This window comes from Vanellus vanellus (genome assembly GCF_965231255.1).
Source record: "Vanellus vanellus genome assembly, chromosome: Z".
In the NCBI taxonomy this organism is placed as follows: domain Eukaryota; kingdom Metazoa; phylum Chordata; class Aves; order Charadriiformes; family Charadriidae; genus Vanellus; species Vanellus vanellus.
The window spans coordinates 57,390,853-57,411,353 of record NC_138908.1 but is presented as its reverse complement, the minus strand read 5'-3'; the positions used below and the strand labels follow the sequence as shown (position 1 = coordinate 57,411,353).

General features: G+C 35.7%; 1 protein-coding gene across 1 annotated transcript in view; it reads left to right on the top strand.

Moving 5' to 3' along the window:
- The window catches only part of JAK2 (Janus kinase 2), a 97,365-nt gene that overhangs the window by 67,454 nt on the left and 9,410 nt on the right, over positions 1–20,501 (top strand). The window contains exons 10-22 of the mRNA XM_082498119.1: positions 763–920; positions 2,320–2,431; positions 4,162–4,348; positions 5,824–5,951; positions 6,461–6,595; positions 8,188–8,275; positions 10,383–10,510; positions 11,313–11,451; positions 12,786–12,937; positions 14,005–14,155; positions 14,874–15,010; positions 16,221–16,410; positions 17,338–17,462. Of these exons, the coding sequence (XP_082354245.1) occupies positions 763–920; positions 2,320–2,431; positions 4,162–4,348; positions 5,824–5,951; positions 6,461–6,595; positions 8,188–8,275; positions 10,383–10,510; positions 11,313–11,451; positions 12,786–12,937; positions 14,005–14,155; positions 14,874–15,010; positions 16,221–16,410; positions 17,338–17,462 (1,830 nt within the window). The remainder of the gene's footprint in view (positions 1–762; positions 921–2,319; positions 2,432–4,161; positions 4,349–5,823; positions 5,952–6,460; positions 6,596–8,187; positions 8,276–10,382; positions 10,511–11,312; positions 11,452–12,785; positions 12,938–14,004; positions 14,156–14,873; positions 15,011–16,220; positions 16,411–17,337; positions 17,463–20,501) is intronic.

The following is a 20,501-nucleotide window of genomic DNA, read 5'->3' as shown; positions in this document are numbered from 1 at the left end:
TCTCCTACAACTGTCAAAATATTTTAAAAAAATACAGATTGTTATATAAAAATAGACTATTTTCCTTTGTAGGCAGTAATAAATATGTAGTTACAGATGGGTTTAATTTTGCCCTGCTCTTACCTGTTCAATGTATTCTGCATAGACCTTTTCTACACCCCATTTTCCTTTGACCACATTATTCTTCTCCCTTCTTCCATCCATTGCACCTCTTTTTATAGTAGTTAAAGATCAGCTTCTATCCATGATCCAGCTCAGGATGTCTGTTTTTGCTGACTACTATTGAAATGTTCAGGCAGGTACTTTTCTAGAGATCTTTCTTTGCTACTTGAAGACAGCTCCATAAATCTTTAAGCAAAGGTTTTCCTTAAGGAAAAAAAAAAAACAAACCACTATGTAGCCACTGTAGTAGGTGTCTGCCATGCTGAGTTGTATCTACTTAGTTTTTCCCTTTCAAATGTTCCCTTTTGTCATCATTCCTCTGCTGTTTCATATATTTAGAGTGAGGGGTTTTTTTTATGGCAGATTGGTTTGGTTGTTTAATTTTGAACACTGAAAATTGCTGATGAGTATTAATTGGCACCAGGAAGGTTGAACTATACAAACAGTAGTTGAAAACAGTCAGGATATCTTTAATGTATGCGTATATTTATATCATTTATGCCATTACCATATCCAGAAATTTTGTGTTGCCTATTAAAAAATGAAATTCTCTCTCTCTCTCCCCGCACTCCCCCTTGTTGTCCCCTCGCAATTTAACAGGAGGCTGAATTTCAGTCATTAAGAGAAGCCCTCTCCTTTGTATCATTAATTGATGGATATTACAGATTAACTGCGGATGCCCACCATTATCTCTGTAAAGAAGTAGCACCACCATCAGTCCTTGAAAATATCCAAAGCAACTGCCATGGACCAATTTTGTAAGCAATTTTTTAGCAATATAACAAGGTGATACTGTTTTTGAAAGATGAACTTTATTTGACTGTGAACCATGATGAACATCTTGAAATGTGTATTTACCACATTTATGTTACGTAAAATGCTTTACATTTTTCCTCTTATTTTTCACTTTGCAAAATACAGTGCCTCCTTGGCATATTATAAAAAATAAATTGAAAGATTCTGGTTTAAATTTTCTTCCCTTATAATATTTTTTCTCTTCAAGTAAGACAGGCAGCAAAGTCATGATGCTGATTTTGAAGAATTAAGTTAATACCATAGCAGCAACATACAGTGTCATACACAGAGGATCTCATGTTTTCATTGCAGCCTCTAGCAGTTATATTATCTGAGTTGCCAAGGGAAAAAACACAAATTCAGATAACACTCTCCTTAATATTTGAGCAAAGATTGCAGTAAACTGCTAGCCATATAAATTGAAAGTTTAGTTTGTTTTTAAGGAATAATGTCTCCTTGTTTGCTTGCTTTGTTGTTTTTGGTTTTGTTTTGGTTTTTTTTTTTAGAGGAATAATTTAGTACCTCCATTGATTTTTTTTTTTTTTAAACTTTTTTTAATAGTTCATATAATATTTTTTATTGTTTGTTTTTATTGTTTTGGCTATTTACTTTAGCTACAGGCAACTTGAAAGCTGATAAAAGCAAGATATGTTGTGTGAAACTAGCACTGTCTGCTCAGCTAATAGAGACTAGTTCTGTAAATTTCCCTGTGACAGAAAGAGGTAGGTTCTCTTCAGAAGAGATGAAGGAGGAGAGGGATGGAGACCTATACATTTCTAATCACATTTCTTGCACTAATGACTAGTGCTGTGTATTGACGTTTATTTAGGGCTGTTTAGAAGAATGTGCAATGAGTCTAGACCTTTCCAAGCCATTCTATTCCTCATTCCCTGAGATGAATAGAAATAAGTTAGTTAGCTAGGCTTGTTTAAGGGGAAATTGGATCTTGTAGTAACAAATGATGTTTTATTTCAGCTCCTCTTTTTTGTTAGCCCTTTCCCAAGTTAAACCCACCTTTTTCACCCACACAAATATTTTGTCAATTTTAGCTTATTTATTAGGCAGTTTTATTACAGCCTCTTCCATAATGGTTATTGCCTAGGGGCATATACTTTTTTAGACTGTAAGATTTCTCATCAAATAAATAATTGTGGTGTTTCCAATATTAAGAATTTTTAATATACTGCTGTCTACATAAGAAGCCATCCTAAATATTGGAAAATAAAGGGACAAAATTTGAACTTAAAGGAAGCTGTAGAAAATAGAGAGTTTGAATTGTTGTTGTATTAGATATCTGATAATAGTGCTCATGTTCCCAGATTTTGAAATTATGCAATATTAAACATTTTCTTTTTACTATAGCATGGACTTTGCTATCAGTAAACTGAAGAAAGCGGGTAATCAGACTGGTTTCTACGTTCTTCGTTGCAGTCCTAAAGATTTTAAAAAATACTTCCTCACCTTTGCTATAGAGGTTTGTATTCTGCCTTAAGATAGTACCTGTATAATCTTTATTGCATTATAATAATGATCCTGGGATGTTCAGTAAATGATTCTGAATTTTCTCTTCAGAATGTTTGTTTGCTGTGTATATTCTATAGCTACTTCTGTCATATTGGCCAACTTTCAGGGTCTTGTGAGAAACCTCATAACACTTGTACAGTAAAGAATCACAAATGACACATACCACATTCCTCGGACAACAAGACACGTGGAGGGAAGAGAGCTTGAGAGTTCTGGGGGTGGTGACATGGCTTTTGGGACTGTAGTAAATGTTGGGGTGGTGGAGCGGTTTGGTTTGTTCGGTTGTTTTTTTTTCTTTTTTTAAGGCTTGGGGGTTTTTAGATGGATTTTTTTCCTGGGATTTCTGTCCACTCCTGTCCTCCCCCCTCCTGAATAGGCCTTAGACTGAGTATACAGCCCTCGGTGATCTGAGAGTGTTTCTCCCTTCTTCTGGGTTTGGGTCCTGTCCCCATCCCCAGTGCTGGGCCAGCCAGATTATTTGGCAGCTGTAACGTCAATGCAGATCTCCTCCTGGGTGTCTGGTGTTAGCTAGAATGGGAACCACCCTTAAAATGCCTGCAGTTCTCATGTAGCTAAAGAACCATACATACCTCTCCTCTGTGAGATTGCAGTTAGTGGTAGTATGGTACTTTAATATTGCTGTTACATAATTGCATGATTTTGTTCCAAGGATGGGCTTCTCTTTAATTAAATTAACAGAGCTACCTTTGGCATTTTAACTAGGGAAGGTGATACATGGGTTTTCCTGCTGGTTTGCAGCAAGCTAGCAGTTTTGCCAAATATTGTCACAGGTATGAGTACATCTCTGAAAATGACAAAATAATGTTGATGGAGAAGTAAACAGCCATTTTAAGATCAGTTTCACAAAAATTTTATGTCCACTCAGTGAAGTGTGTTTGACATGGAATTTTTCAGATTAAGAGATCAGTCCCCAAGCAAGCATAGAGAGTCAAAGTCTGAGAGTCAAGCTTGTGAGTTAAGCCTGCCACTAAATGACCTAGCCAATTATTATTTTTTTTTCTTGTTCTTTCTGGGCAAGCCGTTAGAAGGCTTTTGAGATTCAGAATTTGTTGGAATGTTTTCCACAGTGTTGACGTGAAGGACCATGAAAACACTATTAAGAGTGCCTCTTGTTTAAAAATGTTTAATGGGATCTTTTCAAGACTCATTGTAAAAATAATTCGGTGCATATTGAAAATCTGTGCTAGGAACTAATTGCTTAGAACTGTACTGTAGACAACACAAAAATAGAAATACAGCTGAGATCGTCAAATGCTTGCCAAAACAACACAGAGCATGAGAACTTGGGCTATCGCTTCCAACAAAATTTTGTTTTGATATTACCCCATTTAAGGGTGAAGAAGCTTTCATTACTAGCTCCAAAGGATTATTTTTTTTTTTTTTTTTTCTTCCGTAGGATCCACTATCTGTTTTCTCAGCTCCATCTTTTCAGATTTTGTGACATTTGTTTTTCTTAGCATCAACATGTTAATTCCAGTGATAGGAGTAGAATCATGTTTCTCAGAATCAATATTACATAGTGAGAACAGAATAACAAATTATGGTAATACTTTGCTGAAGCGTTCTTTCTTTAATTAGTAGAGTGCTATATACATTTAAATAAGCTTTCAAATACTATATATTGATCAATTTTATTTTTACTGGAAAAAATCTCTGCAGCGTGAGAATACCACTGATTATAAGCACTGCTTAATTACAAAGAATGAAAATGGAGAATATAATCTTAGTGGAACCAAGAGAAGTTTTGGTAATCTTAAGGATCTGTTGACCTGTTACCAGACAGAAACTGTCCGTTCAGACAGCATAATTTTCCAGTTCATCAAATGCTGTCCTCCAAAACCGAAAGGTAAGAGGAAGATTACTTATAAGCAGAAGGGTTTCCAACTTTTAGATTAAAGATTTGAAGATAAGTTAGCATTAAATGACACTCAGGTAGGTAGATATATATGTTTGCGTGGGGTTTTTAAATTTCATTGACTTATTTGTTCATCTTCTTAGTCATAGTTTTCAGTCCTAGTGTCTGCCAAATTTTACTTTGTTACAAGATGGTCTTTCAGAAAGAGTCATGGTAGCCACTTTCATGATTAGAAGCAAAACTGGTTTCTTAAATTGCAGTGGATTGTGTGCAACAGCGTTTCTTCTTCAATCAAATGTTTTGATGGCTTGAGAAGGAAAGAAGAAGAGAAATGGATCATTTCTCACTGAAGATAGTTCCATAAGCAATGGAACCAACAATGCCAGTGAATTTCTTTCATTGTTTGTTGACATATTAACTGAATTATGCTAAGGCTGCAGTGTGATTTCAACTCCTTTTTAGTGCTAAAAAATACACATGGAATAGACCTCCTGCCTGAGGAGTGGATTTTTCTTTAATTTACATTAAAGGTTTTTGCCTAGCTTTGATATTCATATTATCTTTCTCCTTTACGAATTCTGATAAAGTCTGCCTTTTTTCCTTATTATAAGTAGTACTACTTACAGTTACTATTAGTTAGTCTTTGTCTCTATCCAAGTCTCTATTTAAACAAAGACTTGAGAGAACATACTATTTGGTATCACTTTTAACTCTCTTAAATCTGATTGAAATTAGCCAACATATTAAAAAGCTTAGAAACGATTTGACAATTAAATACATATGCACATTACAGAGAATAATTTTGTAACCTTATTTCCAACAAAACCAAAAATGTATATGCATCAGAATTATAAATTATTGAATAAATATAATAGCACATGCATGCACACATGTACCGACAAATATGTACCTATCAGCATTAGTTTTACTAATAGACCTGCTCTGCTTTGTGGAGAGCCTTTTTTCAAAATACTGGAAGAATAATTACTCTGGTAAACATAAGGCAATGAGGATCACTAAAGTGCTGCCAGGGCAAAAATATGTACAAGTTTTAAAGAGGCATCAGAAAGATATGGACGTCTTTAACACAATGACTTCATAATATAAAAGAAAAAGGTGACTTACATCCCCTTTTCTCATCCCTGATTGTTATTACAAATACAGTAGAAGTTAAAATGTGAAAGGAGGTGGGAATATTTTCAGTGTTTGTCAAAACTAAGAGTAATTAAGAAACTTAAAATAGCTGAGTGAACCTGAAAGTTTTTGCTGATTAGAAAAAAATCAGACTTGGAATTTATTCATTGAAATACTGTGTGGCTTTTTGAATAAACTGATCTCGATGTGATCTCTTCTTTTATTGGATTAACAGCTTCTTGTTAATATTCCTTCTGCAATAATATTGTCTTAGTTTTATATTTTACAAATTTACATTGTTTTCCTTTTGACTACGCTCTTTCTTCTCCCAGATAAATCAAATCTCCTAGTTTTCAGAAGCAATAGTGTTTCTGATGTACCTTCATCACCTACACTACAGAGACACAATAATGTCAACCAGATGGTCTTTCACAAAATACGGAATGAGGACTTGATATTCGTAAGTCCATTAGTTGCTTCTTCCACTGCAGATGGTTAGTTTCATACACACTAAGTTTTAAAAACCTCAGTATGTGTTTAAAAGATCTGTATCTGAGCTAGGTGGTTTTGCTGTAATATTTACTCAGAGTTGTGAGAGAAAAGAATTTTTAAAAAATTAAATACAAATAATTAGTTTGGGCTTTTTAAATAAGACGTGTCCTTTTGACTGCAATAGCAGTTGTTTTCTTTACTTCTAGGGAAGTCTAAATACATCTTAGTAACAGCAATTTCTTCCTCGCTCGTTCTTGCATTAAGTTATTTTCTGAGATCCTCGAGGAGTCAAAAAATGAGCAAAGATTTAAGCTGCTTCTGATCTAGTTGCTTCCTTGTACCCTCAGTCTGACTCCAGAGGTGTGCTAGCTGTAAATATTTGCATGTGCATTGTTTAGAGTGGTTGTTTAAGAGATCTTTTGCAAAACAGGCAGAGATTTCTGATTTTTTCCCATCTGTATCCTTCCTGTCTTTTAGGAGGAGAGCCTTGGACAGGGCACATTTACTAAGATTTTCAAAGGTGTAAGGAAAGAAGTGGGAGACTATGGCCAGCTCCATCAAACTGAAGTTCTTTTAAAGGTGCTGGATAAAGTGCATAGAAACTATTCTGAGGTAGGTGTAGTTGTTGACTGCTATATAATGTTTGTCCGTGCTATGTTGAGCATTACTTTTCTTACAGTAACCAAGTATTTATCAATATGGTAGAGAGCTCTCTGTTGAACCAAGCTCATTTTTGGCCTTGTGACACTGGGAGGATGGATTTGAGACTGGCTTTGGGAAGTAAATGCTTATGTACTTTATTTCCCCTCTCCCCATCACCCGTCAGAGAATTCAGAGCTACCCACTGAAAGCCAGAGAATAGTTTCTTTGTACGATACAAGTACAACAGGAGAGGTGGTATGGCCACAAGATTGCCTTTACCTGTAAATTCATTATGTAAAGATGAGGCACCAACATTTACAGAAAATTACTTTCTTTTGGTAGACTGTCTTCAATGTTTTGGAGTTATAGTGATTCTCCAGTAAAATCAACATTTCACATCAAGTCATTAAAAATGAGAAGTATTTATGTATGAGAAACACTTGCCATGTGTAGAATCATCCATGTTCACTTACTTTTCACTGTTTGAAGCTGTGAGCAAACCTGAGATGCCTTTGTGCAAAAACTAATACACTGGTAATGTAATTGAGCCCAAGATTGTGAATGTGAGAATTTAATTTTGAAGACTTTAACAAGATATGGTAGTGTTTAATATAACTTTATATAGCTATTGATTTTTCATTTTGATTATATCAAATTTTCATTTTGATATAATTGTATCAAATTCCTAATTAATCTAGCTGTATTTACAGCAAGCCAAGAGAATCAGTTCATTGTTTACTGAACTTTTCAATTACTTAAATATATATGAAAATGTAAGCAAAAAAGAAAAAGATATTTCAGACAGCTAATATTCATAAGCAATGTAGGCATACACTTTGGACAACTGAAAACAGTAAAGAAACTATAACACATATTTTAATTTTAGTAAGTTGGGTAATATACTTAAGTGAAAATCAGTTGTTAAAAGGACTAAGAGTACAGAAATATAAATACCTGAAGGCAAATGTGCTAATTTTGACCTTGTTTTGTTGGGTGAATAATCAGTACATAAGCAAGTGTAGTTGGAGATGACACTGAAGGGAATAAAAAAAGTCTAAAGAAATAAAAGCATCTGAAACCTCCCTGTCAAGGTTAGGTAAGGTCTCGCAGTAGTGGATGAGTGATATAATACTTCTTGTCTTTCAACTTAATAATGTGCTATGAAGAACTAAATTGGAAACTGAATAGTGCATTATGAAAGAATAAATTGGAAACTGAATAGTGCGTCATCAGTTTATCTGCGGTTTACTTCACTTAGTTAACTCACATGGAAGAAAAGATTCTTTTTAAAATGTGGAGATACACCTGCCTGCAGAACAAGAGATTGCTGACCTCTCTGGAATGTGGATTATCAGTTATTTTTAAAAAAACCCCAAACCTAAACCAACCACAAACAATATAAAATATGTTACACAGAGTATTTGCAGTGAGAAGGAAGTTGAAATGTTTTCAAAAATGCATGTGTATTTTAATAAATTTATTAGAAATCATGTAATGTTTTGGGGTTTTGTTTTCACTGGTATTTATTCTCTCTCAATCTCTCTCTCTGCCCTTCCTCAAAGTCTTTCTTTGAGGCAGCAAGTATGATGAGCCAGCTTTCTTACAAACATTTGGTGTTAAATTACGGAGTCTGCGTATGTGGAGAGGAGAGTAAGTAGAAATTAATTATCCTTTTGTACTAATTTCAGACAGCTGTCATTAGAGTTTGCCATTGGTTCTGGGTAAAAGCAGGGGAAAAACCCAAAACAAAACAACCATTTGCACCATCTGGTCAACCAATACATATTCACATTGCAGTAATATTAGTCTTGGTGTCTGAGAACTAGTTAGCATGGTGATAACAAAGAAAATGGTAAAAATTATGTAAATACAGTAAGTGTGAATAGTAACCTCTGTAAATGACTTGCAGTCATGTCTGTTCTGTCTGAAAATCTCACTTCTGAGAAGTTTTGCAGAACTTCTGAAATGAGCTTTTGAAATGGCAGAAGAATTGCACCCCTACACTGTATCAAGTGTGGTTAGCTAGAAAGGGAAGTGCTTGGCTACCCAAGAAAATTTTCATTTACTGTGATCAGGAGCACAGAAACCGCCACCTTTTCCCACCTATGTACTGAGTTTGTGAGCACAAATATACCTTTGGGAAGTTTGGCTTAGGGATCCCATTCTGAAACCATAAGGTTCCATTATTTCAACAGAAAAGCTACAAAATGTTAACAGAGGTAAAATCTTTGCATTGTCTACAGAAGTAGAATGGTTTTCAGTTTAGCTTACTGCATTGTGACTATGTATCAATAAGGTTTTTTTTTAAGAACACCTGAAATAGATTTATAACATCTTGTAATGAAATCTTAATTTTGGATGGTTGTCATATGCTTATGTGTGCTATCTTCAAAGATGCACTGCTGGGTCTTACTGTGGCAGTTTTTCCTTTTCATTCAGTCTTTGGACAGAAATGTCAGAATGCCCTAAAACCATTTATTTTCTTGTGATTAGAAATTTGTAACAAAAGGAAGCATTTTATAATAATTATATAAGCATATTGTATAAACAGTTGCCTGCATTAAGAGAGAAGGAATTTGCAAAAGGGAGGGTGGGTTCTGTCTGTATCAGGAGTTGCTTCTCTTAGGAGGCTGGAAAAGGCACAGCACCATGTTTGGCCAAGAACTTGTTACACCAGTTTCTTCGCAAAAAAGCCCACCAGTGTTTTTTCTAGTTTATTTGTTGTGCCATGCACAGGGACTATATAGAAAATTTCAGGTAGATCATGTGTATAATTAAAGAAATAATTATCCAAATATATATATGGTTACTTATTTCTCCTTTAGGTCACAGTTGCCTGCTGTAGACAGTTCTGTTTCTGAAGGCAAGAGACTTACTACAGTTTAGTAAGAGGCAGTTACTATGAAAAAGGAAGAGAGGCTGTTTTTTTTCCTGAGTTACACACTTGATGTACAGATTTGATGAAAATTGCTTCACATAATTGTAAGAAAAAAAAGAAGCTTGCTGTCTATAAAATGAAATTGCTATAAAAATATGGGGGTTTGTTACAACCAAATATAATACCAGTAGTTTCCAGTGTCTTTAGAGTCTAAATGAGAAACACTGCAGTGTGAGCACCTTGCAGCTGAAGGCAAGCATTCAGTTGTGCAATTTGAAATTGTTTTATTGAAACTGATGAAGGCTGTGCAGTACTATGAAATGGATCGTGTTTCTTGGGTTATTCACTGGATGACTGCATGGAGGCATATGTTGTATATATACACCATTTTTTTTAGAGCAAATATTAGTCTGTTTTCGAGAATAGCATCTTTTGTCAACAAAGCATCATCTTTTTTCACTAAGAATATAGATTTTAAACAACTGTGAAGTGAATGACTGGAATGTTATTTGCCTCACTACATTGATATTGCTGCACACTGCTATACTTTATTAGAACTTACATTATTTATTGTGCCTTTCAAGTGAGCGTGGAAGGATGCTCACTGGATTTAAGGTGGAAACCTGTTTGCTAAAAAGCTATTAAATCTAGTAATTTTGCATTTGAGAAGAAATTAGGTGAACTTCCACACCCTGAAGAAGTATAAAGAACATAGAATATTTGTGGCAGTACTCATGTCATATAGCTTCAAATTTATAGTTAGCTTACCAACAAGTTATCAAAGAAAGAGATGAGTAGTACTAGAGTAGTGAATCTGTCCTGAAATTCCATTATTTGTTGTTGGGTTTAATTGTTACTCTGTTTACCATTTTCAATCAGACATCCTTGTACAAGAATACGTAAAATTTGGATCCCTGGACACATATTTGAAAAAGAACAAAAATGTTATCAATATCTTGTGGAAGCTCGAAGTAGCCAAACAGTTGGCATTAGCCATGCATTTTCTGGTAAGTAGTTTATTCATCAGTTTTGTTAATGGCTGAATTCAAGTGTTTCAGGCTAATACATGTAGAATGGCTGAGCTGTTACCCTACTACTTGAAACACTGGAGGGTATTTGAAAATAGGCTGGGCATGTATCAGATAATTAGTGGATAGCCAAGGACAGACCTTTGTATCTTGCACAAAGTGTAATTTAATTTCCCATTCTTTTTTAATGCTTTATGGTTTTGTGTGAAATAAAAACACATTTCCAGGAAAAATTCTTCCCCTACCCACCCCAGGAATCAATCCTTCCTGGTTTTCCCACTTCAGGTCATGATGCTGAACATAAACTATTTCCTAGTAGTGTCAGCAGTTAACCACTGGAAAGGGAAAACATTGTACTGTTAAAACTGCTAGTACATTCTTTTTGTGCATTATATCCCAACATTAAAGTTGGTTCAATTCAACTTAAAGGCCATTGTTCAAGACGGGATATGTGATGAGATGAATCTTCTCTTTAGCAGAGTTTAAATGTTCTTGTATTCATTTTAAATAGATCATACCGATGGATCAATATTATTCTGTTAATGTACATCAAATAGTTTTAAACTTGAAATTGTAGGTAGATAATTAAAATGAATGAAAATTGGCTAGAAACCGTAACTCTGAGAGGAACTGATAAAATGTCTGAGATTTGATCAACTTAACCTATGATCGTTATTTTCTTTGATGTTTCCCTCTGTTGTAAAGTACTGGGTTTTTAATACTTTTTAAATACCTCTTCAACCATAATGTCAGTATGTAAAAGATGCATTACTGTTCATAGGAGGATAAAGGCCTTGTTCACGGGAATGTCTGTGCGAAAAATATCTTGCTTATCAGAGAGGAAGACAGGAAGTCTGGAAACCTTCCATTTATAAAACTAAGTGATCCTGGCATCAGTATTACAGTTTTGCCAAGAGACAGTAAGTCTTTGTGTCAGCTTTCTTGTTTAATGCTTCTGACTTGAAAAATAAATTTGGGTTGTTTTTTTTTTTTCTGACCACCATCTAAGGTACTTCTGTTATAGTAAGTTCCTGCATCCATCTGTCACTTTAAAATAATCTCTGCAGTCCTAGTCAGCAGTTTTGAATGTGTCTTCTTTATCAGCAAATAGCTACAGCAAATAAAGCCACAGTTCTCCATTGTGTGAGTTGGGTTTTTTCCTGCTGTTCTCATTTTCAACTCTTTTTTTTCCACTGGTAGGACTATTAGGATGCTATAATGTACCATGAGTAAGTGTTGCATCTGCAGCTAGCTACTGGACTTTGTATCCTATTATTGATCGAGATTAAATTGTTGTATTTTATAGCTTGAAGAAGCTTTCAGAGTTGAAAGTAAATGCACTTTTGAAAATGCTGCCTAGCAGTTGAAAATCATCTTCAATGCATTTCTTGGTGAATACTTGAAGCATTGCCACTTGATGTTGCTAAAAATACTGGACTATCATCTGCCATCGAGGCTGTTCTAATGCTTTATAAACAGCAAGGTTAATTAAATGAAAAGAAATGAAAAGTATGTGCAAGATTGTTGTGCTAATGAAACTGAACTAACCTTACTATTCTTTATACAATCTTTTTAATCATTTTGGAAAAATGAACACACTTTATACTTGGTAATTTTATACATGACAAAGAAATAATGTGTCAAAGAGACTATAAGCAATGCAGTGTCATTATTTTCCAATAAACTGTTTAAACTTTCCCTTTATAAATGAGAAGCCTACATTAATCTTAAGAGTTCTCATTTTAAGGAGCTCTAAATCTACATCAGTACAATACCATCTTTTAACTTGTTATTACTATTAGTATCAAAAGTTTAAAAATCAAATATTATGAAATTCCTTGTTATGGCACCTTTTGCTGTGCCGTAATGTGCCAACCATGAGCAAAGTACTTTTTACTCTTTGCCATCTAGTTCCTTTGTAGTAGCAACTAAATCTTGGTAACATTGGGGAAAATACAGAAGTTGGAGCAAAAATATAATGTGGAAATGATGTTAAGGAAGTTTATAACATTACACTCATTTTACAATAAAACTAATGGTCCTCTACTCTGATTCAGAAATATTTCTGTACGTATTCTGTCAGTTTGGGTTTTTTTTTTAGACAGGAACAAAAACTTGGAAAGGTATTAAAAGCACATTACAGAGTGAAATACCTATGTGAACGAAAGTAATTTTGGCTAAATCAAATATGTTACGGAATTTTCTGGTTTTATTATTCATCTTAACATGATGTTTCCTTTGTGTGATTGTACAGTTCTTCTTGAGAGAATACCATGGGTTCCACCTGAATGTATTGAGAATCCCAAACAATTAAGCCTGGCCACAGACAAATGGAGTTTTGGTACTACTTTGTGGGAAATCTGCAGTGGAGGAGACAAACCTCTGAGTGCACTGGATTCTTCAAGAGTAAGCATTACTGGGTCTGCAGTCATAACAGTTCTTTGGACGCTTCTAATTTAAAACATCTATTGTTGTAAATATATAAGCATGCAAAGTGGTGTGGCCTATGACCACTGTAGGAAAAGGACACTTTTACTGGTAGATAATGATCAGAAGTGATGATTTGAGCTTTGATTTTATGTTGTTTGTTTTGATTTTTATAGGGACAAAGTACAGCATTGCCACTATTATCTTGTTCATGTTTCTGTTGCGTTGTTGCAAGTTTATCAATTTAAACAAAAAGTATTCCTAAAAATGTACTTGGATTCTAATTGGCATTATTCTAGTAATTAAACATGTTAAATACAGTAAGGTTTGTGTTGCAGACCATTCTACTATTTTAGCTAAACCAGAAATGTTAACTTTGTCTCAACTAGGGGCAGGGGTTGGAAGGGAAACACATTCTGTAAAAATATTTTCTTATGTATTTGCTTCCTTAGATGGAAGAATAAAGATTATTTCCTTTACTATGCTGCAAAAAGATTTGTAGTAGTATTTTTATAAAGGGACTGTTACCTTCTCACAAAGCCTGATCTGATTTCTCAGGTATTGTGATCATCTCTTACAATAAGCCCCAAGGTCTACCTAGACCTAGCTTATAGATGCCTAGGTATTTCAGAAGTTGGCCTCCTCTCCAGTACTGATCCACATTCTTTCGTAATACTCATGAAGCTTTTTACAGCTGGAGTTGCTCAGCCAGCTCACAGGTGGATAGAATTTTCTGCTGGACCAATCCAGCTGAGGTTTTATGAAATTACCAACAAAGGACACACCATATTTCCCATTATCTTTTTCTATTTTCTTATCTTCCACCAGTAACTGACTGGGAATTTCTGAACTGATTACTGTAAATATTTCTAGTCTTGCTACATTGCCAGCCTTGGCTTTTGTTATAAATTGGTCAGATGTACGTTCGGTGAGATAACAAGTCTATGTTGAGAGCTGTATTTCTTGGTTGCTCTGGTGAGAATGTTAATGCTTCTGCACCTCTTTGTGCTTGTATGTTAAAATGTTTTTTATCTATTTAATTCCAGAAACTACAGTTTTATGAAGATAGGCACCAGCTTCCTGCCCCAAACTGGACAGAACTAGCAAACCTTATAAACAACTGTATGGATTATGAGCCAGATTTCAGGCCTTCATTTAGAGCAATTATACGTGACTTGAATAGTTTGTTCACTCCAGGTGAGTCTGTGATATGACAAGAACACACTAGACAAAAAGAACCCTGATTTCTCTTGGTTCATTTTCACATGGTGCTTTCCTTTTTGATGTTTGACCCACAACCACCCTGCAAAGCAGCCCCAGAAATCTAAGTTTGTAAGAACACTATGTTACTGCTTTTTCAGTTTGTTCTAAAAGAGAACACATTAAAAATTAGCATGATTGTTCAAAGCCGTTTTCTATTTTTATTAATGTCTATCCCAAACATTTTAGTCATTTAACTAAGTATGTTATGTTTCTGTCTGTGCAGTCAGACTGTTGTGACTGTCTTTCTTTTTTCTCTCAATAAAATAAATAAGTATCTTTCTTTTTTCCAAGTGGAAGATGCGTGTTAACACAAGCCCTTGTGAATTTTACATTTCTTCCGACTGCATTAGTGGAGTTATTGCACAATAGTTCCTAAATTTGAAGCGCAATAGGCCTGCAAAAAAGAAAATGGGGAACTTCAAGCAAGGCTGGCTTTAAGTGAAGACAAGTCATTTGGCTTTTTTGTAATACATCTTTGGTTTTGACTGCAAATTCCTATATAGAAATTGAGGTGGTTAATATGCTACTGAGCTTGGGATATGCCAAGCAAAGGTAGAACATGCTGTGATTGTAATAAGTGTCTTCATTCTCCTCTCTGCTTCTCTGTGCCTCCTGTTACCTTTCTCTCTTCTTTCTTTCTCCTGCCTCTCAGATTACGAGCTATTGACGGAAAGCGATATGTTGCCAAATATGAGAATTGGAGCACTTGGGTTTTCTGGTGCTTTTGAAGATCGGGATCCAACACAATTTGAAGAAAGACATCTTAAGTTTTTACAACAGCTTGGCAAAGTAAGATGTTTTGAAATTCTTTAATTGTGTCGGAAAGAACTATCTTTTTCAGTTGTCTTCTGATGACCCCATGCGCATTGTTTACATTATTAATTTCTGTAACAGAAGTTTCAATTTCTGTCATATCTGACCACAACATGCAGTTCCTTTGGGATCTTTTTTCAGTTTCACAATATCGTTAGATAGAACAAAGGTAGCTGACCTCTACAATGAATCCAGTCACAACAAAAAGCTAAAATCTTTTTCAGTAATGCAGAGCTGCATCTGACATAATCTTTTTTGTTTGTTTGAATACCATGTATTAAACCAACATTTAAAAATGCTCCAGAGCAGTGTTGCGTAGAACTAGTGTGATTGGCTTTTTTTATGCATGCATTTTCTGAGAAGTCGGAATATGTAGTCCCTAAATTCAGTAATGTCTTTGAGATATATGTAGGCCTTAAACTGTTTAGGCTTTAGAAATCAGCATTTGGTTACTCATTTTGCAAGTCATTGCAGCCTGGCTATGTGAAAGCATGCATAGACAGATGACCAACTGCAGCTAGCAGATCTTCACCCAAGTACCACTTTTCCAGAATGGTTCCTTGCTGGTTTATGGTTTTTATTGACATGTTAGCTATATATTCCTTGGAGTCCAAGTACTAGTGAAAGCAAGCCTGAAAGTGAAGTAGCAAAACTACTTCTCTTTGCAGATGGTTGGTTGTTGACTATAAATGGAAGCATAGCATAGGGAGAGGAACAGAGTGGTAGGTGACAGCTGCATAAAGGAAGATAAAGAAAATATAAGCAGAGAAAGGGAATAAGGTAGAACATCGAAACAAATGGAAGAAAACCCACCAAGAAACAGAGGAGAATTAAGAACCAAGAGGAACCTAAATGTAGGGGGTTTTGTAAGTGCAGGTAAAGTATTGCCCAACTGACAGCTTAGAATTACAAGAGGAAATTTGTGAAGAAGGGGGAGAAAATGAATAGACATCACCCTCTCTCCTTGTCCTCATTTACTCCCATGCTGTTTACTTCCTTATAGAACTGTTACCTGTGATCTTGCACTTTTTCTCTTCAAGGACATTTTATGGCTTTTCACTAAAATAATTAATTGTGGTCACCTTAATGCTGATGCAGTGAACACTGAAGCAGTATCAACAAGTACTAAGAAAGAGACAATGATGTGGACTTGTTTTTAATTCAAGTATTTCCATTTCTGATCTAGGGAAATTTTGGGAGTGTTGAGATGTGCCGGTATGACCCCCTGCAGGATAATACTGGGGAGGTGGTGGCTGTGAAAAAGCTGCAACATAGCACTGAAGAGCACCTTAGGGACTTTGAAAGAGAAATTGAAATACTTAAATCTCTGCAACATGATAACATTGTTAAATACAAAGGAGTATGCTACAGCGCAGGTATGTGCTATATTGAATACACCTTCAGGTATACATTGAAGTAGTGCATACTGAGAAATTCAGAGGTAAGTGTTCACAAAAGTCACTGATTTGTCCTGACTTTACCAGAACTTAGAGAGTACCAACGAAAGGAAGGTAGTGTCTGTTGTATACAACTCACTACAAGGTGGACATTTTATTCAGTTAGCTCATTGCATAATTTGATTGATTTAGAGAAAGTACCATTTCGACTAGTTACCCAGTTTCTTTAACTTAAAGAATAAAAGTCTTCCTAGGAAAGCATTTAGGGTTAAGTAGTAAAATGCAACCATTTTGTAACTGTTGTTTTTTGCTCAATGTAATGTCCCAGAGTGGATATTACCAATTCTTGTACAGCCTATACAGTAAAAGACTGGACAGAAGAAAGTTCCAGAAACGGATTTTAGTGAATTGTTGATGCTGTTAAGTTCATGAATGAAAGCACGGGTTTGGCCCAGGATCTTGTTGTAAAAAGAAGACTATTGGGTTCAAAATCAGCCTAAGTTTTTAAAGATGGTAAAATTGCTGACCAGTTGATGTCAGTTGCCATTCTGAGTTTCATTTCAGCAATGAGGGGGAATTACAGAAACACAGATATACACATGTAGCACTTTTGCTTCGCTTTAGCAATAGTATCTAAAGTATTGATGATCCTGATTAGTGATGCTCCATACATCAAGCATATCCACATTATTGTTTTGTTTAAATAAATGGCATTTCCTGAACAAATGCAGTTAACTAATATGTGAAAAATTGCACAGTGATGTACATATAATAAATAAGGTTTTTGCTGTTAAGACTATTTTTTATTACTTTTATTCATAGACATTTGTAAGTACTTGTATTTCAAAACTTGTCATTGGAAGGTGATAGTAATATTAAGTGTATTTTTTGTTGCTGTTGTAAAAGGTCGTAGGAATCTGAGATTAATTATGGAATATTTACCATATGGAAGTTTACGAGATTATCTGCAGAAACATAAGGAGAGGCTGGACCACAAGAAGCTTTTGCTGTATGCGTCTCAGATATGCAAGGTAGGAAATTTCAGATGATGAATATTTTTCAACAAAATTTTGTCTCTTTGGTCTCATTTGTCTCAAAACAACCATCACTGGTTATTTTGGTGTATCTTTTATAATACTGTTGGGTTGCTAGCACCACATAACTCTAAAAAACTAGCAATACATTTTCATGTACTCAAGAACCGGACAAACTTCTGAGTATCTTCATACAGGATGCTGAGACTGGCTGATCTACTGACTGAGGCAGAATATACTGCATTTATTTTTGTTTATTTTATAGTTTGCTTAGCTTTATATTTCTTTCAGAAGAATCAAAACCTCTTTTCTCCCTAATGAAGGCTGAAGTAAAATACAGTCACCCAAGCAAACTGTTCTTGACATACTGTAACTGACTTTTCAGAACTTGGACATTCAACTCTAAAAGTACTGTAACAGCATGTATATGTTTACGAAATTTACTTTAAAATGTAAATAATATTGGCTTATTTAGCTGAAAGAGCAAAGATACCCAATTTCTGTATGAAGAGCTAGAGGCCATAGAAATGCCGAAAGCTGTAATAAATTATTTGCTAGTCTCAATGGTTTATACTGAACATCTTTCATAAAATTCTGAAAAGGGGAGCAAACACGTAACATTTATTATGATATGTCATTTCCTCAGAAAGAGAGCTTATGCCTACCCTAGTTTAATTCTGTTAGTATACTTTACATACAAGAAACTATGGGTGCTTTGGATTTCATTGCATGTTTGGTAGTCTGGAGAAAGAAAAAAAAGGGGGGGGGGTCGAGGGGAGGAGAGAAAAGGAGAGGGGGCGAGACATGCACCCCTTACACCCTCAAGGCACATAACCAGAAATATTTTTAAATTCATTTCCCGAATACCCTCATCAAAGGTGTGGAAACAGCAGGTTACTTCAGATTAATGAGGATTCTTCAGGGTCTGTAACCCAGACATACTATGTTTGGTAATTGTGCCCTGCCACATTCAGAGCAGAAGACTTTCCTTCTGCAATATCTGCAGAAAAGGCCTCGCAAGAATCAGTCAGGAGAGTCTCTGCAAGAATCGAGGTCTTCTCCAGGCATTCAGACTTTCACGTGGTAAACAGAGCTTGGTAGTCCCCTGCTTGAAACTGGACTGACTGAGTAAACCTTTCAGCTGTTGAACCTGGGTCATGTACAGAAGGATGCTGCATGCATCTTAGCAGCTGATCTCACCTGTTCGTGTGCTTCACCGGGACAAGGCTATGTGGGTGGTCTCCAGCAAAAGCTCTGTGATGGGCAAACAATGTGCAATGAGGTTGGAAAACAGAAAATGTTCTCAAGTCTGTGGCAAGTGTTAGTCTTTTCACAGAGAGGAAGGATTGAACATGTGACCACCCAGTCAAAGGGGGTTAAAAAGCTCTCTGATCTGTGTTGCCAAAAGAAGAAGTCATTCTCTGGTAAAAGGCATAAGAAGTTCTCTCAGTATTATTTCTGCAGCAAAGTAACAGTTACCAGTGCTGGTAAGTCACTGAACTCAATCATTCTTCAAAGAAAGAGCTGGAAGCATCCAACACTCAGTGCCACCTAGGAGGATGGTGACAGTGAATCTTTCATAGAGTAAAGAAGCAATAGGGATTTTTGAACATGCAAAGGCTGCAGCCACTTACCTGTTTTATTCTGTGGCCATCTCAGCCTCCTACCTGAAGGGTTGTAATGTGCCTGCCCTGTTCACTTTCATAAGAAGCTGTGCAGCCTGCATATGTTAAGTCTTCAGGTCTTATCCAAAGCCTGCAGGAAAAATAACAGTATCTCAGGACCCTGGTCTCTGAGACAGAGGGATCTGATACAGGAGGACTGGAAGGTGGATTTGCGCCTTTGCAGGCAGTGCAAGTATAGCAGGAAACTTTGGGAAAGTAATTGTATTCAGAAGGTACAAAGAAAAGGTTCTTAATGTGTGTGTGTACATATACATATATAAAAGAAGCATTGAGGTATTACAGGTCTTCAGGATGGTGATGAAAAATCAAAGTAGCAGATGAAATGACTGACCGCTTCCTAACTACCTAGCACCAACCAAGAGGAAGGGAGCTTAGAATGTATCTTCTGCAGATGCTTGAGTGGGAAAACGTCCTGCTTTCATGTGACAAAGCATGGGTAAACATAGTATCACTTCAAAGGGAAGCAAAGTCTAAGAATTATAGTGTATGTGTCTTGCTTTGCAGCCTGCACAGTAGAGGTTATATTGATCACTTTTAAGATTTCGCTACAATCTGCAGCATTCTTTAAAACAACTTAGTTAAAAACATAGTGAGTACTTAATATTACAACACTAAAATCTGAATGCTTTTCCTCCTTCTTTCCTTCTTTCTTTTAGCTGTTTTTGCGCATCTTGCAATGTTTGCTCTTTCAGCAGGTCACATCTCTCTGCTGTGCATTTCTATCACTCTGTTATTTTGGGGTTTTTCATATAAAATCTTTCTCCCTCTGCCTTGCTGCTCTTCTCTCAAATTTATGAGAGTGTAAATGAAGGCGTGCCTGCAACTGAGGGTTAAGATTGTGTTTGCTTGCTTGCTGTGTTTTGGTTCCTTGCTACTATACTGGGAAAGGGTTCCTGACTTGAAGGATGGGGGGTTTTGTGTGTATATCTCATACTGTGAAAAAGCAGCATTTTTGAGATGGCATTTGCTAGTAGTGGTGTTTCTGTAGATGCAAATCAGTGCAGCTGTTGTCTGGTGCAGTTTGTGCCACTGGTATAGCTTGTATGATGAGAAGCAATAGGACTCTACATTCAACTTTAAAGAATCCTGACAATAGAATGGAAAATAAGGCACTTAACTTCTCCGAGCATCTGATTTTTGGGATGTTCTTTTTAGCTTTTTTGTCCCTGCATTTTATTAATGCTGGCTGATAGGAGAAGAGGCTAAGAATAAATTTATTTTTCCACCTCTTAATGCTTAAATTGCTTCAGGTGTCCTTGCTGGAGAGCCCAACCTTAATGATAGAAACATTTTGAATCACATAATTAAACTCAACTCCATTGTTAGAGCAGTGCCACCAGATTATGATTTC